Consider the following 17,932-nt stretch of genomic DNA (forward strand, 5'->3'; position numbering starts at 1 on the left):
ATGCTTCCCATTCCTCAGCATCAGGACTTTGATGGAGCAGCTGTATAAATTATCCCCTAATTGGGATGTCAGAACCGTGGTTCCTCTGGGCCTCATGGAGAGAGGCTTCAATCTTCCACCAGGGACTGGAGACTCTCAGGACTAAACCTGAGCTGTCCTTCATGCCTCCCTGCACAGCTCTTATCTGACCTTAATGATCCCCACTCTCAGTGAGTGATCCTTTGAGCTGTAATTACTAATTGATGTTTGTAAAGTCTTTGAAATTCTCAGGTGACAGATGTAATCAAAGGCCAATTTATTATGATAATTGTTATTAGTACAGCTCCACATTATTTATTGATGTTAACGGCCGGGCCAGCAGGTGTTTCAAGATTGAGCAGGGGACTGAGGCTGGCCATGTTTGCAGGAGAAAGAGAACAAATGTGGATGTGGTGGGGAGGGCTGGAGGTCTTTTAGGGGCTCCTGCTGGTCACAGTTCAGCCGGATTCTACTTTGTGTGGTTGTGACTCAGCATGAAGCATGGCAATAACTACAGGACCACCTCACAGCTTCTTACACGTACAGGTTCAAATCCAGGTCCATCTCTTGCTTCTGGAATGTGCTTCAGCAAATCAGAGCTGCTCTGAGTCTTGGCTTACTCATCTGTTTAATGAAGATACATACAGTATCATGTTTGCTGTGGCTGGATAATGGCTTTGAGGTAAGTAAAAGTGGATGTGAGAAGACCAGCTTGTGGGGGTGGGGGTGGGCTTGCTGAGGTTTCCCAAGGAAAAGATGATGGTATTCAGAATGAGGATGGTGGCACTGGAGATGAAAAATGTATGTGGATGGGAGAGAATATTAGAGTGGAGAACCAGCAGGACTTCGTGACAATTGGAAATAGATAGTGAGGTATATCTTGGGTAACCCAGACTTCTGAGATAGAAAAGTCTGAGAGATGTTTTTGAAGGGAAGGAATTATTTTAAACTGCCTACTATTTCCCTCAGTCTTGGGTAGATTTATTTGAATCTCCCCTCAAAAATGCTTCCTGACAAACTGAGTTTTTGAGTTTGCAAAGTTGGGAGCCATGATGAAAAAGATGGAACCTGACCCAAATTTAGCCTTCAAGGAGGGCCTACAGAAGAACTAACTTCCGCACATGTCCTTCTATAAACACAGTATTCCTGACCTTTCTTTTGGAATCTCACCCTCTTTCTCTCCTTGATGTATCAGGTAGGTCAGCTGGTACCTTTGCATACCCTGGACTTCACTGAGTTTACTTCTCATTCCTGATTGAGCAAACATTTTTATCCCATCTGTCTATTCAAATGTTTGTGCACTCAGATTTTGCTTTTTCTTTCTTCAGTAAATCCCCACATCCTGCCTCATACTTATTACCAGTGATATTCTAATAATATCTGACCCGAATTCAGTGCTTATTGACCACAAACCACTATGATAGGCATTTTAAAATGTATCATCTTGTTAAAAATTTACAAACATTTTTATATGGTTGATACTATGGGCATCAAAATGTTCTGAATGAGAATGAGACTCAGAGAGTCTAAATCACTTGTCTAAGATTGCATAAGGTCATTGCCAATCTACGCAATTGGAAAGACCCCATGCTAGGCATATTTATAAAAAAATTATGGGGGGGGGAAGCTTTGAGAACCATTAGTCTTATTTAATGGCATTAATGTATTAATGCTGCTATACAGCACAAGAAACAGAATCCTTGAGTGTAAGTGGCTTCGTTAAATTTCAGTTTACTCTTGTATGACAATACTGTTGGAGAAGGAACTCATGGAGTGTGTGAGCACAAACGATACTGTGATGTTAACTGGTATCTCCTCAAGGTTCCTTACATAAGGATACATGCGATACATCCCTCTCATAAAAAGCAGGCACGTGTTTCTATCCAGTAAGAGAAACTATGCGAACCTGTCAGATGCCCCTTTTTGCCTTGGCTTCCAGGAAGCTCAAGAAGTAGAAGCAATGTTCTCCTTCATTAGCCACATAGACTATAACTCTGGCCCAATGATAACCTTTCTACCAGTAAGATTCTTGGGTTAAAATTTTAACTGAATATGGTTACATATTCATATGTACATGAGTACACTCACATATGTACATGAATATTTACATGAATATGTACATACATACACCCACATGCTAAAATGTTTATGTGAATGGAAGTCGATATGTATATACACATAATGCTGAATTTCTACCCACAAATTCATACATATCCATGTTAGCAACACCTTCCTTTGAAAGAATGTGCAAAGAGTTATCATTCCTCTTATTTATTCCTCACAAAGATCCCTGTGAGTTTGGGTGGTCATATCTCATCCCCACTTGACTGATGTGGAAACTGGAGTTTGGTAGACCAACATCCACTTCATGTAGCTATAAAATGACTTAAACTCATGAATCCACTTGCCAAATTCAGAGTTTTCCCCACTTTTTCACCATTTGTGAGCCAACTGGGCTGAACTTCATGGAGACTCTCCATTTGGAAGGGGCCTGATAGAGGCAGAAAATCTGCTGTATGGAAACTTAGGCTGCCATTTCCATGAACCTTTTGGGGATGGGTGTCTGGAGCATTGACGCCTTGATTCAGACTGACAAGATTATCAGCTGTCAACATTTGAGTAACCTTCATTTCCTTATCCAAATGAGTTTAAAATATTGCATTGAAAAGAAAATGTTCTTGGTCCCTCAGCTCTCATACCATGATAATAAAATCTGTAGGAACTGTAAGTGAGTGAAATAATAAATTAGCAACCTGGGAGAGCTCATCTTGCTATTTGTACAAGGTGACACTTGGGGAATTTCTCTCCATGTGGAAAGAGAAGTCTGAGACCTAACAGGGCTTCAACAGAAATTCAGAGCTTTCTAGAGCAAGTGATAAGACTCAAAGGGTTGAATGGAGACCTGGAGGGAGACATGCCCAAGGGGTTTGGTGATCCCCAGGAGAGAGAATCCAGTGAGGACTGGGAAGGAGGCCTGGGCAGGTAGATGGGGCATGGAACCCAGCCTCTGGGGACAGATAAGAACTAGGCAGGGACGTTTAGCAGGCCAAAGCTTTCCAAAGTGGTTACAGAAAGATGTGATGATAATCCTGGATTCCTAATGTTCATTTTTCAGTTCTCCTTCCCATTTTTCACAGAGCTAATAAAATCCAGAAATATGTTCCTGACATAGGACTATGGCAACGGAGTCTGAAAAAGGATATATGGAGGCCTTTGATTCACAGTTTTTTGCTACATTGGCTCAGCCACTGATGGTTAGGAGAGATCTAAGGTTTTCAGATGCCTCTCAAACACACTGTATGGTAGACTTTGAAGAACCATGGTCTTTTAAAGTGGAACAGTCTGTTGGACTCTGTGGGAGAGGGAGAGGGTAGGATGATTTGGGAGAATGGCATTGAAACATGTATAATATCATAAAAGAAACGAATCGCCAGTCCAGGTTTGATGCAGGATACAGGATGCTTGGGGCTGGTGCACTGGGATGACCCAGAGGGATGGTACGGGGATGGAGGTGGGAGGAGGGTTCAGGATGGGGAACACATGTACACCCGTGGCGGATTCATGTTGACACATGGCAAAACCAATACAATACTGTAAAGTAATTAGCCTCCAATTAAAATCAATTTATATTAAAACAACAATAATAAAGTGGAACAGTGTCACAGGGAGTGCTAGACGTTTCTTGACCATATCCCCATGGAGGTAAACAGAAAGTTGTTAGCAAAATTCTTCCATCTGTGTGAAGTAACTGAGATACTATGAGATTTCATGATGCTTCTGGTGGTACAACCCATGCACTGATTTAAATGGAGTCACTTTGTGAGACCAAACAAGAGCCAGTGTACATGAAAACATTTACTAGTGTTTGGGATGCAGGAGGTGCTCAATAACAGCAAGTTCTCAGGCTCTGTGATAGAAACTGCACAGGTACTTCAAGAGTAAGTCTTGTCAATTATGAGAACTTGAAGGAAAAGCTTAGGGCACAAGGGGAAACATGTTGGCCATAAGGGACATTTTCAAGCATCCCGGTCCTTCCTCTATGCACATAGCAGGAAGGCACTGCTTCATTCCTTTCTGAAGTTAAGCATGACCACATGACCAGTCTTGCCCATTGAAATGTGAACCTGCTGTGTATCATTCTGTGTGGAAATCAGTGCCTTAACTGCCACATTTTCCTTCTCTGCCTTGGTGATTGTGGAGGCACAGATCAAGGTAGACTTTCCATCATCTTGAGTCCTTGAGTAACTAGGGTAGGCAGAACCCCTATGCTGACCCATTTTGAAAATGCAGAAGGAGGGGGAAGTTTTTTTTTTTTTTTTGTCAATACACTGAGATTTCATGGTTGCTTGTTACTACAGCATAAATTGGTTTATCCTAACCAATACAGATTTCCTGGTGGCTTCTCATGGCTCAGATGGCAAAGAAACTGCCTGCAATGCAGAAGACCTGGGTTCAATTCCTGGGGTGGGAAGATCTCCTGGAGAAGGAAATGGCAACCTGTTCCAGTATTCTTGCTTGGAGAATTCCATGGACACAGGAGCCTGGCAGGTTACTACCCATGGGGTCACAAAGAGTTGGACATGATTGAGTGAATAACACTAACTAACCAACCAATATATGAGGTTTTTTTTACAAACTCCCTCATGGAATCTCTAAGACTCAAGCCATGTGACCTCCTGTGAGATCTTAACTCTAACCCATTCAAGTTTGGGATTTCCACATCTTCTCATTCTATGGTCCATCTGAGCTTTTTTTCATGTGACATGTGAACAGTCACTAAAGTAAAAACAGAATCAGGAGATGAGGTTGGGAGGGGCAAGATCATTCTCCAAAGACACAATCAACTATATCAAAAGATTCAACACAAACAAATGTTGGGCTTGGAATCGTGTATGAAAAGTTAAACTAAGAAAATAAAGGTTGGGGTGGGCTGATAAAGCAATTGGGTCATGGGGAGTTAAGGCAGTCAACAGCTGTAATGACATGTAAAGACATGAAGTCCAATTCCTGAGGCCCTCCAGAGTTAGGAAGTGATTTGCTTCTGTGTGAAGTCTATGGGACAAATGGCGATGTATCAGGTGAAGGATGCTTCAACCCTCCTTTCCCTCAAGACAGGAGCGTCAGGAAATCAGTGAAAAAGAGAGGGAGAATCAGAACTACAACAACGGTCATGGATGCATTATATGTATTGTCTCATTTACTCTCCCCACATTTGGGGGAGGTATATCATTAATCATATTATATATCTTGGGATGCTAAGAAACCAGCTCTAGTTCACACATCTGGGAACAACCATAACTCAAAGCTAAGCCTGTCTGCTGCCTGATCTTCTTTCTATCCCGTGCCTCACTAAAACCACCCATGTGCAAATATTGGCTTAACAGGGGGTGGACACAACTGTAGTTTCTTCCAATTCATTCAGAGAGAGAATTTTTCCTAACCCAGCTCTACCTGGATCATCCCAACTATTATAATGTGATTATACTGCAAACACGAGGACTCATTCAGAATAGCATCTGCCTTCCAACTGCTCTCAAGAGTTCAGGAGCTGGAAGAGGAAATGAGACATAGAGAATGATCACCCTTCTACCTCCCACTTCTCTTATTTAGCTCACCATTTGGCAGAGGCATCATGCAGGTTAAATATGCCCCTGCATGATGAAAAGGATTAGCAAGGAAAGAGTCTTCTCTCTGCACAAATAGAACAGACACAACAGCACTGCCCCCAAAATGGGGGCTTCTGAAGGATATTTGCATGAATTTGCCACACTTGTTTTGCATTCAACCGTTAATTATGGTCCTTTCAGCTTCACAATCATGGCTAATGGTGGTGGGGATGCAGAGAACAGTGGATTCAGCAGACCTCATTCTGGGAAGAGTGGGAAAGAAACAATGTAAAACTGCACCCACCCGCTGTTTACAACTGAGACAGCTACTCTGGGGTACCATTTGGAAGATCTGGAGGAAATCGAGGCTGCCCAGGAGCCTGAAGCTTGGGAAATGAGACAGCTGGGCAAAGTATTACTGCTATGATGGAAGGAAGGTCCTTTATGGCTCATCTGTCTATGGGGAAAATAGCTCTGAGCCATCTCTCTCATGCTACACTGAATGGAAATTCAGACTTGACTCACACTTACTTGGTGCCTTTCAGTATTCAAGATCATTTCTCATTTAATCTTTGAAATGACGGTGTGAAGTGTGTATTGCGATTTCAATTTTATAAGTGAGGAAATCGAGACTCACAGACAACAAGAAACAGTTTGTACTCTCATCCATTCATCAAATGATGACTGTTATACTATGTGTTAAATACTGTACTCAGTATGGAGAATTCAACAGCAAACAAGAGTTCCTACTTCCTGGAGCTCTAAGTTTAATGAGAGAGGCATGCACTGCAAACAAACAAACAAAAACAAGTGCAATTAAAAATACACACAGTGTTGTAAAGAACAGGTCAACAAATAGTGAGGGCTGATGTGGATGGTTCTTAGATAATATGGTTGGAAAGTTCCCAGAGAATATGACAATGAAGATGAGACCTGAAAACTGAAAAGGTCCTAGTTCTTCAAGGACTGAAGAAGAGAGTCTAGGATAAAATAACAGCCTGTGTGAGACCCCTGGAGTGAGAAAAATATCTTGGAATGTATGAGAAATAGTGTCTTAGAAAATGGTTCAAAGGAGGAAAGGTAGTTGAAATGTAGCAAGCACGGTTTAACTATATCCGGAGCGCAATGCCAGGTTCTGGGCATTTCTTTCGTGGAGAGCATTGTAAAAAGGAGTCTGTCTATGAGAGAACAGAATAGATAAACAGAATGAAAGAGGTACAGAAATCATGCTGCTGCTGCTGCTAAGTCGCTTCAGTTGTGTCCGACTCTGTGCGACCCCATAGACGGAAGCCCACCAGGCTCCCCCGCCCCTGGGATTCTCCAGGCAAGAACACTGGAGTGGGTTGCCATTTCCTTCTCCAATGCATGAAAATGAAAAGTGAAAAGAAAGTCGCTCAGTCATGTCTGACTCTTAGCGACCCCATGGACTACAGCCTACCAGGCTCCTCCATCCATGGGATTTTCCAGGCAAGAGTACTGGAGTGGGGAAATCATAGTATATGAGAAATAGAAGTAACTGCATATTAAATATCAATGCAGGATGGTCTGGGTGGACAGGGATTCTGATTAATACTGTCATATTTTCTCCAAAAGGCTGACATAGTAAAGAACAATTTGATTTGTTCAAATCAATACAAGTGTCCAAGACTACAGAGTTAAGGAGACAGAATTTGGCTTTATAGAAAGGAGAAAGTTCTAACTATTGTACTTGTTTAACAAAGGAAGCAACTTTTTCCTCCAAAGAATTGCAGTGGTCAAGCTGAGGCTATATAATGCCTTGCCAAGAACATTTTATTAGAGATTTCTGTGTTGGCTTCTGGTGTACATAAGATGACACTTCAAAATCATCCAATTCTAAAGTGCTATAGATTTGTAATGGTTGTACCCAAAACAAATGGTTACAATATGGCCTAATTCCTAAGACAGGTGCTGAAAGTTCAGCACCAAGGACAGTGCTTCAACAGCTGGGACTGCCCTTTGCTATTAATATTTATAAGAAAGCATAAATAGGCAAATGAGTATTACTAATGTGATCAAAATTCCCAGCCTAAGTGCCTGTAAACAATTCACACTTCATGAAAGTGGCTGAGAGGACTCTTGAGTACCTTGTCTCATAACGGACATAATACTTGGACTCTCCATAGTGTTTGTAGGACTGGACTGAATTATTCCACAATTATATAGTTCACTGTGGAGTTTACCAAGTGTCTTTACCCTCATCCTAATAATAGTTAAAAGTAAAGGAGTGACCTCCACATTTCTAAACCTAATAATCTGACATATTATTTTACTTCTCCATCCCTCCTTCCCTCCCCCTCCCTCCCTCTCTTCCCTACTAGAATATAACTGCTATGAGGGTAGGGATTTCTTCATCTGTCTGGCTTACTGCTTTATTCCAGGCACTCAGAGACAAAAGTGCCTTTTGGCGGGGCACATATTGTGCTTGCTAGATGTTTACTTAGTTAATCAATCATATCTAATTAACTTAAAAGTCACACAGTTACTAGGGTTTTATGTGTAAGTAGTCTGACTGTAAAGGCTAAATATCAAGACACTCTGCTAAGCTGAAAAACTGTCTTTACTATTCATAGAATATATATATATATATTGTCCCTAAAATTCTCTTATCTTGTTCTGATGTTCTCACTGAAACTTTAGATGGAAATGGAAGCAATGAAATTGATTGATAGTAAATCATTCAACCTTGCCCACAACCATCCGGCAACAAATGGCCATTTCTGCTTTCCTTTAATTCATTTTAATGTAATATAACTTTGCCCTAACCTTTGTTTTTAATCTTCTAGAGATATAGATTTGCTGAATTCTGGTTTTTACTTGACTCAAGACATTTTACCCCTTCATGAAGAGAGCTAAGCATCACTTTAAAAAAATCAAATAGAGTGCTTCTGTTTTCTGGCTTGCTTTATAGTTACTGATTTTCATGTTTACTTATAGTTTCCTTTGTTTCTTCCCTTTTCTTTGTAGATTGCTGTTTTCTGGCTTTCTATGATAGATTGGAAGGCTGCCTTTATGTTTTAAAAAAGAATACTTAAAAAAAACCTTGGTATCAAAAATAAAGTAGTCATTATTTATTCCATCCTGTCCAAAGTGGGAAAATTAGCAGATTTTTATTTACATTCATCAATTCTTCAACTCTTTCTCAGTTTTTGTTGACAAAAGAGTGAATTACAGCCCCAGATAACAGCTGTAAATTTTTTTTTATATTTTCTCTTTAAGTAATCGCTTTTTAATATTAACCTCTTTGCAATGTGTTTAGAACAATTATTTTAGCATTAATATGATATTTAGTTAGTTTCCAGGTTCACTGTGTGTCTTTTTATTTCATATTTCTCTCTTTGCAATTTCTTTATTTTGATTCATTGCTTGCTCAACTACTGTCTGTATGATTTTATAGAAGCAGGGCCAATGGGAGCCTCTGGATGGTGAGAATGTCTTTGTGATGCGTTTACACAAGAGCAACAACTTGGCTGATAAGAAATTTGCAGGTTATAACGTTTTCTTCTCAAAAATCCTCCAGGCTTAACTGCATTGTCTGCTCCCCTTTATGATATGGAGCAAGCTGAGGGACCAAGCAAAGACTTGTCAGACTGAGGATGACTTTCCCATTCCTATGTCTCTTTCACCCAACTCTTTTCAGTAAAAGTTAATACTATGCAATAATTTGAAATGGTGCATAGTTTTTCTCTTGCTAGAAAGATACAATACTCTGAGTGCCCGGCTCCCACAGCTTTTCCCTCTCTGTTCCTGTGAGGCCGACTACACCCTCAAGACTCCTGGCATAAGCATCACCCAATTCTACTCCTGCTCAGGCTTCACTGCAGCCAATCTTAGGTCTCAGATGAGGGTACACATGGTGTGGGATCAAAGGCATGAGTAACTAAATGATTGTGTTTATCTTGGAACCAGGAGTAGAAACTGCCTCTTAGATAGCTTCAGAGTGGGGTGACCTTTTCCCCTAAAGGCAAACCCTCATGTCTTGAAAAGGGGAGTCTAGGGCTTCCCTGGTGGCTCAGTGGTAAAGAATCCCCCTGTGAATGCAGGAGGCACAGGTTCTATTTGTGATCCAGGAAGATACCACATGTCTCAGAGCAACTAAGCCCATGTGCCACAACTACTGAGCCTTTGTTCTAGAGACCACGCATTGCAACAACTGAAGCCTGGCCGCCTAGAGCCAGTGCTCCCCAGCAAGAGAAACTACCACAATGAGAAGCTCACACACTACAACTAGAGAGTAGCCCCTACTTGTCACAAGTAGAGAAAAAGCTCGTGCAGAAGACCCAGCACAGCCAAACTAGTTTTTTTTTAAAAGGGGATCTATTGTAAGATGTCTGGGGAGCAAGACTTCCAATATTCCTCTTATCTCATCTGCTGCTCTTCTAGGACCTACCATGCTCAGGTTGGAGAAATTGCTCCTGGGGTCCAGTTTCCTAGGTTCTGTAGACTTGGTCTGTTGTTGGGTTTTTAGGAGAATCTTGGGAGGAATGTGATAGCAGGTGACGTGAATGCAGCTATGATTCTGTTCCACAGCACGGAAACCCAACAGCACTTCTTGACATGTTGCCAAGAGCAGGGAAAGCCACTCTTTGTTAGGGCTGTGCTGAACCAAGAAACTGGCTAATATGGGATACAGAGATGGGCTCCCAGATGCTTCTGGCCATTGTGACTTCTTCCTCCTCAGTACCTCAGAGCGTTGTATGAAGAGGCCAGATCACAGGTGCAAGGCAGTCTGGCAGCTTCTTTTTGTAGTTTTATACTCTCTGTGAGGAATGTTCCTTGAACCAGTAATGAATGCAGAAATGAAATACCAATTTGGAATCTATAAATGGTTATGTGGACATTTTAAATGTGAAGTAGTTTCTCAATCCAGGTTTCTCATAAAGTAACGACTGCCACTAACAGACTAGACTATCTTGGCCACCCAGCACCTACACAGGCTATTCTCTAAGAACTTCAACAACAAATTTTTCTTTTGTTTCAGGTTTTTCTACCCCAGTGAGCCTCTCACTTCTCCAGACACACTGTGTAACATGACACACACCAGATTCCCTTGTGATTATAGAAGCTCTTCGAGGGCACATACTACATAATCTTAATATGAACTACAGGGCTTAGCATATGTCACTGTTCATTATATATCTGCTGAATGAAATATGGCAACCTGGAATATGTCCATAAAAACATCATAGGCAGAAAATCTTGAGTATAAGAGGAACTAAAGATAGTTAGCTTGCAGAACATAAGACCAGATGGGTTTGTGTGTGTCTAGAGGAAAAGTGAACTGAAAAAAAATACCACCTAAGAAGGTGATTGCATTGGCTCTACTGGGACCTAAAAGTATGGATCAAGAGCAATGGGTAGAAGCGTTAATAAAAGATATACTTAAGTCAGTTAAAAAAAAAAAGCCCTCAGTCACAGCCCCCACAAATATCAGCAAGTTATCATATAAAAAAGTAAGGAATTTGTTACTGGAGTTATTCAAGAATAAGCACTGACATCGTCAATTAACAGATGCTTGAAAGGGTGTGGAAGAAAGGGAACCCTCCTATGTTGCTGATGGGAATGTAAATTGGTGCAGCTACTGTGTAGAATATTATGGAGGTTCCTTAAAAAAACTAAAAGTAGAGTTGCCATATGATCCAGCAACTCCACTCCTGGGCATATTTCCCGAGAAAACCTTAATCTGAAAAGATACATACATCCTAATGTTGACAGCAGCACATTACAATAGCCAAGACATGGAAGCAATCTAAATGTCCACGGACAGCTGAATGGATAAAGACGACGTGGGGCACACACAATGGAATACCACTCAGCCATGAAAAGAATGGAATAACGCCGTCTGCAGCGACGTGGACGGACCTACAGATTATCACACTAAGTGAAGCCAGTCAGGCAGAGAAAGACAAATACCATATAACACTTATATGTGGATTCTAAAAAAAAAAAGATCAAATGAACTTATTTACAAAATAGAAACAGACCCACAGACGTAAAGAACACGCTTATGAACACACTTATGGTTACCAAAGGGGAAAAAGGGTAGCAGAAGGATAAATTACAAGTTTGGTATTAACATATAGAAACTATGACATAAAAGACAAATAAGCAACAAGGTCCTGCTATATAGCACAGGGAACTAGATTCAACATCCTGTAATAAACCATAATGCAAAAGAATGTGAAAAAAATATATATATATAACTGAATATATATATATACAGATATAGATATGTTACTGAATGACTTTGCTGTATACAAGAAAATAACATGACACTGAAAATCAACTATACTTCAATTTTTAAAAAAAGGAATAAACATTAACATCTGTTAACTGTGACACTGTTATGTTGACTGAAGCACTGTCTTGTATGTAGGGGAAGGCAGGGAGATACTGGATGACCTTTCAGATTCTTTTCTGCCCTGTGATCTTGTGATGTTATGACTGACACCTCTTATTAACAACAACAGCAAAGAAACAACTGACACAGAAAAGGTTACCTAATTTTTGGGAGAAAAATATTTTCTAATGTGACTAATAGGAATGAGAAAGGGGTTAGTAGTCACTGATTAACTAAAGTATGTATGCTTAGGGCATTCATAGAAATCACATTTATAGGTATTCTTTTATAGATGAGAAAATTAAGACTCAGATGTGAATATGATTTGCCCAAGTGAAACACCTTTCCATCCTCTAATTCAGCTGTCTGAGAACATTTTGTGTAAAGGGTCACAGAGTAAATACTTTAGGAGGCAAAGTAATCTCTGTTGCAACTACTCAAGTGTACTGCTATAGCATCAGAGCAGCCATACACTATGAAAATGAGTAGGCATCACTGTATTAAAAAAAACAACCCCCTCCGCCCAACAAAAGGCTGATCTGGATGCTTTGGTCCATGGGCCTTAATATGTCAACCTCTCTCTAAGGCGATGCTGCCTTCTCATTTAAGAATGGGAAAACAAGGCAAGAAATGGCCTCCAATGGCCATACTTACTCCGTTTGCTTTGCTGAGGGCCTGGAAGTAGATGCTGTAGCTTTTCAGAGGGGAAAGAGGAGGGTTCCAGTAGCCATTGTATGTCTTGTTGTCACCCACTGTAAATGGCTGGGTGACAGGCAGGTTGGCAGGCTTCAATTCGGCAGCAAAGTAGTGTAGGGAATCAAGGCTGGAAGCGTTCCTGTAGCTCACTGGCACTGAAAAGCACTCGATGATGTCAGCTGCCCTCCGTGACTTCTGAAGTCGCTCCTCCTTGACAACCAGCTGATAAACACTGAATAGGAAAGAGGAGAGGCAGATGAGCAACTCTCTGGAGGGATGAATTTGTTATTTACCATCATCACTTCTATGACTGAAACCTCCCTCCAGAGTTTCAGACTTCTAAACCTGCTGCTTTGCAGAAATAGATCTCCATTTAGATATTCCAAAGGGCTGGTTCACACTGGGTATGCCCAAAATGCAACTCAGTTTCAACCCCTACAAACCTGCATGTTCCTCCTCCTCCATTTCTTTCCTTAGTAGGGGAGCACTGTTCATCAAGTGGCTAGATCTTGATTCTGGGGCCTCATCCTTATTTCCTACCTCCTCGGTTTTCACTCTGCTCCTCTAATCAGCGAGCTCTGTTGACTTGACATCAGCAATTTGCACCCGCCCTTCCCCTTTGTTCTCCTCCCTTTATATTGTAGAGGTGGGGCACTTCCCCATCTCTTAGCTGAACTCAGCAGGTCTCTTTGCCTCTAATTTATGTGATCAACTCACCAGTCAATCCAGTGACCTCCCTAAACATAAACACTGTCACTCTTCAAGCACTTTCACAGGCTCTCCATTATCCGAACGAGACAATCTAGATTCCTCATCCTGGCACTTGGGGGCACTTTGTGTCTGGTTTGTAAACTACTTCTCAAAGAGTCTTATGGTAGGTAGGCCCCTGACTGCAGCTGCTCCAGAACCCCTGCTACTGCACAAACATCCTTTGGAAACTATCCCATGCCATCACCAACTGGTGCTTCCTCCACCTGCAGTGCCCTCTCATTCTACCCACTTCTGCCTGTGGAAGCCCTTCTCTGAAAGCTGAGCCTATCTTTCATCTCCTCCATGCAGCAGGTCGAGGTCTTCCAAATGTGAATGACTTTCCCCCTACTCAACTCTCCTACCACTGATTAATGGCTGTCTGCCTGGGACAGCAATAATGTGAGCTTGGAGCTGCTGTTTCTCTGGCTGGACAGTGACCTTTAAGACAGTGGCAGTTGTGGCTTAGTTATCTCCGCTTTACTCTCTCTCTGTCCACACACTGTTCAGCAGATTGCCTGATACCTGTGTGCTGATCAGTGAATACTTGTTCAAGTGGACCAAACTGAACTAAATTGAAAAGAAGCCCAAAACCCAATCTGATGAAATGTAGAAAACCAATTCAAGCGAAAGTGATTCCTCTAAGCTCCTGTCTAGTGATCGTGCACATTTCCTTCAACTTAGAAGGATGTAAGAAGCTGTTAATGTGTAAAGAGAGATGCCCAAGCCTTTATTAAACACCAACCATAAGCCAAATGTGTAGACTAGGGAGAGAGGCAAATCATCTCTCCAGGGGTTAGTCAGCAACCCCACTGCCCCTTCCTCTCCACCAATCTGGTTACTGAGGACTCACTTGTCAATTCAACCAAACTCAGCAGCCAGACTAGAGATGAGGGTGCTGAGGCTGGGAGGCAGAATGCCCCATGAGTGTCAAACTGCAGCAAGAGTAGAGATCCAGACTCTCAATGCATAGTTCAGTATCCTTTCTTTTTCTCTACCTTCCTTCCTACTCCATAAGCCAACAAAACAAACAGAGGGCCTTGCAAGCATTTTGTGTGTTTGTTTTCCTCAGCGGCTGAAGTTGCACAGCTCCATCCCACCCCGCCTCGTCTGAAATCACAAAGGCTAGCAAAGGATATTTTTTTTTGGGTTAAACTGTGTTGTCAACATACAGTTTCCATACAATTGGGATTAATGTGCCAGAGCACAGCCAGCAGCCCCCCGAGGCCCACTGTGTCTGCAGCTTGTCCATTCAGAGGCAAATGTGCAATTGCAGCCGGAAAGCTGTAAACTATTTTGTCATATAAATCTTTCTGCCAGGAATCTAGCCTCTCTGAAAGATCTGGGAGCTCTGATTAAGGAGGAGGAAGGGAAGAAAGAGTCACGCGAACTGTGCAACCTTCCTTCCCTTGGCACACATGCTTTAAAGGACAAGGTCGGGGAAAGAATCAAGAGAGTGGGCATTATTTGTGTTTCTGTGCTATCTTCACTCTTATCATAATTCTCTTGAAAACATATTTATTGAAGCTCTTTTCGGCGTGCTGGGGATGATTAAATCACACCTAAATGAGAACACCTCCCGCAATCATACCTCTAGGGTTGGAATAAACTATTCAGGATTGTTTGTAAAGAGAAAGGATTTTATTTTTTAAGTAGAAAATCCCGGGGAGTATGAGCAAGAGTACTGGAGTGGGTTGCCATTGCCTTCTCTGATGAGAGAATAATGTATTCTTATTCTATGCTCACCTCACAACATTTACTCATGTTTCCCCTCCTGCGACACCTTCTCTATTTCTCTCAATGAGAAGGTGGACATTGATGACCATATTTTCTTCATAATTTTTTTTAAGGGTCTCTTCTTATAGGACCTGAAACCTGGGCTGTAGCTTCATCTCAACGCATAATGCCAAGGCTCATCTGCACCTCTTTTCATCTCCTCACCTTTAATGTCCATCATTCATCCTCTTTCTAATGTGACTGACAACCCTCACCCCTCTCCTTCCTTGACTTTTCAGACCCAGGCTCGCTGGAAACTTCTGTATCTTAGTTTCAATGTCTCCTGAGACAAGACACCTCTACTCTGGTCCCAGATCCAAGACCTCAGCTCTTAGAGGAGTTGTCTTAGACGCCTTTAAAAGCAAAACCTGTAGGCACCTCTGCAAGCTTTGGAGAAGCTGGACCTAATGCCTCTTCTGCTGTTCAGACTGATAGGTTAGATGATGACTCACGCTTCTCTGACCACTCACCACTGAGGGTACCAACATCCTTTCAGACCATGACCCCATCACAGACATATCCTGTGATGCCCTTTCTCTACCCGGGGAAGAGGCTTCTAGTCAGAGGCTGAATCCATCCATGGTCAGTTGATTTCTGACAAAAACTCCAAGACAATTTGACGATAGAGGGATAATCTTTTAAGCAAATGACTCTAGGTCAACTGACTATCCACACGCAAGAATCTAAACTTAAATTCACATTAGACATTTCTCTGTACAGCAGTAATTAACACAACATAATAATCTATACAATAAAAAACCCTGTTCACAAAAAATAAAAATTAAAAAAAAAATAAGTTCACATTATACACAAAAACAGAGAGAACACATCATAACCCTAACTGTCAAAGCTAAAGTTATAAATTCTCTAGGAGAAAACATAGGAGAAAATTTTCATGACCTTGGATTATGGAAAGGGTGTGTGAGTACACCACCAAAAGTATGATCTGCTAATGGAGGGAGGGAAAGATCAATTCAATATCATCAGATTTTTAAAAAATTGGTTTCAGAAGGTGCTATTCAACAAATGAAAAGGCAAGCTACACACTGAGAGAAAATATTTGTAAACTGTATGTATGATGCTCTCATCCAACATACATAATGATCCATTAATAGTGAATAATAAAAACACAAATTACCCAAGTTAAAAGTTGGCAAAATATTTGACTAGACATTTCACTAAAGATAACATACAAGTAGTTTATAAACTCATAGAAAAGATGGTCAATTTAAAGAGCTGTGACCAAGATGGTGGAGCAGGAAGACCCAGAGCTAAAGCTCCTCCCATGGGTATGCCAAAATTACCACTACTTACAGAGTAGCTATGGATGAAAATGACCTGAAGACTAGCAGACAATATTTTCCAAAACTGAAGATATAAGAAAGAAACCAAATTTATATGTGGAATCTAGAAAGCAAACCATTCAATATTACAGTAATATCAGAGTAATCCAAGTCTATGCCCTAACCACTAATTCCGAAAAAGCTGAAGTTGAACAGTACTATGAAGACCTACAAGACCTTCTAGAACTAACATCAAAAAAGATATCCTTTTTATCATAGGAAACTGGAATGCAAAAGTAGGAAGTCAAGAGATACCTAGATACCTGGAATAACAGGCAAATTTGGCCTTGGAGTACAATATGAAGCAGGGCAAAGGTTAACAGAGTTTTGCCAAGAGAAAACACTGGTCATAGCAAGCACCCTCTTCCAACAACACAGGAGACAATGACTCTACACATACAGATGGTCAATACCGAAATCAGATTGATTATATTCTTTGCAGCTAAAGATGGAGACGCTCTATACGATCAGCAAAAACAAGACGGGGAGCTGACTGTGGCTCAGATCATTAACTCCTTATTGCAAAATTCAGACCTAAGTTGAAGAAAGTAGGGACAACCACTAGACCATTCAAGTATGACCTAAATCAAATTCCTTATGATTATACATTGGAAGTGACAAATAGATTCAAGGGATTAGATCTGATAGACCGAGTGCCTGAAGAACTATGGACAGAGAGAGATTCGTGACATTGTACAGGAGACAGGGATCAAAACCATCCCCAAGAAAAGAAATGGAAAAACACAAAATCGTTGTCTGGGGAGGACTTACAAATAGCTGAGAAAAAAAAAGAGAAGTGAAAGGCAAAGGATAAAAGGAAAGATATATCCATCTGAATGCAGAGTTACAAAGAATAGCAAGGAGAGATAAGAAAGCCTTCCTCAGTGATCAATGCAAAGAAATAGAGGAAAACAATACAATGGAGAAGACTAGAGATCTCTTCAAGAAAATTAGAGATACCAAGGGAACATTTCGGCAAAGATGGGCACAATAAAGGACAGAAATGGTACGGACCGAACAGAAGCAGAAGATATTAAGAAGAGATGGCAAGAATACACAGAAGAACTATACAAAAAATATCTTAATGACCCAATAATCATGATGGTGTAATCACTAACCTAGAGCCAGACATCCTGGAATCCGAAGTCAAGTGGGCCTTAGAAAGTTATCACTATGAACAAAGCTAGTGGAGGTGATGGAATCCCATCCACTGGGATTTGAGCCATTTCAAATCCTAAAAGGCGATGCTGTCAAAGTGCTTCACTCAATATGCCAGCCAATTTGGAAAACTTAGCAGTGGCCACAGAGCTGAAAAAGGTCAGTTTTCATTCCAGTCCCAAAGAAAGGCAATGCCAAATTGTACCCATCTCACACACTAGCAAAGCAAT

At 41.1% G+C, this 17,932-nt stretch overlaps 1 protein-coding gene across 7 annotated transcripts in view; it reads right to left on the reverse strand.

The window, feature by feature from the left end:
• Positions 1-17,932, reverse strand: part of PTPRT (protein tyrosine phosphatase receptor type T) — a 1,153,310-nt gene that overhangs the window by 233,713 nt on the left and 901,665 nt on the right. For all 7 annotated transcript variants that reach the window (XM_070381763.1, XM_070381762.1, XM_070381758.1 and 4 more), the window contains exon 12: positions 12,637-12,910. In XM_070381763.1, coding sequence (XP_070237864.1) covers positions 12,637-12,910 — 274 coding nt within the window. The remainder of the gene's footprint in view (positions 1-12,636; positions 12,911-17,932) is intronic.

Source organism: Bos mutus, chromosome 13 (genome assembly GCF_027580195.1).
Source record: "Bos mutus isolate GX-2022 chromosome 13, NWIPB_WYAK_1.1, whole genome shotgun sequence".
In the NCBI taxonomy this organism is placed as follows: Eukaryota; Metazoa; Chordata; class Mammalia; order Artiodactyla; family Bovidae; genus Bos; species Bos mutus.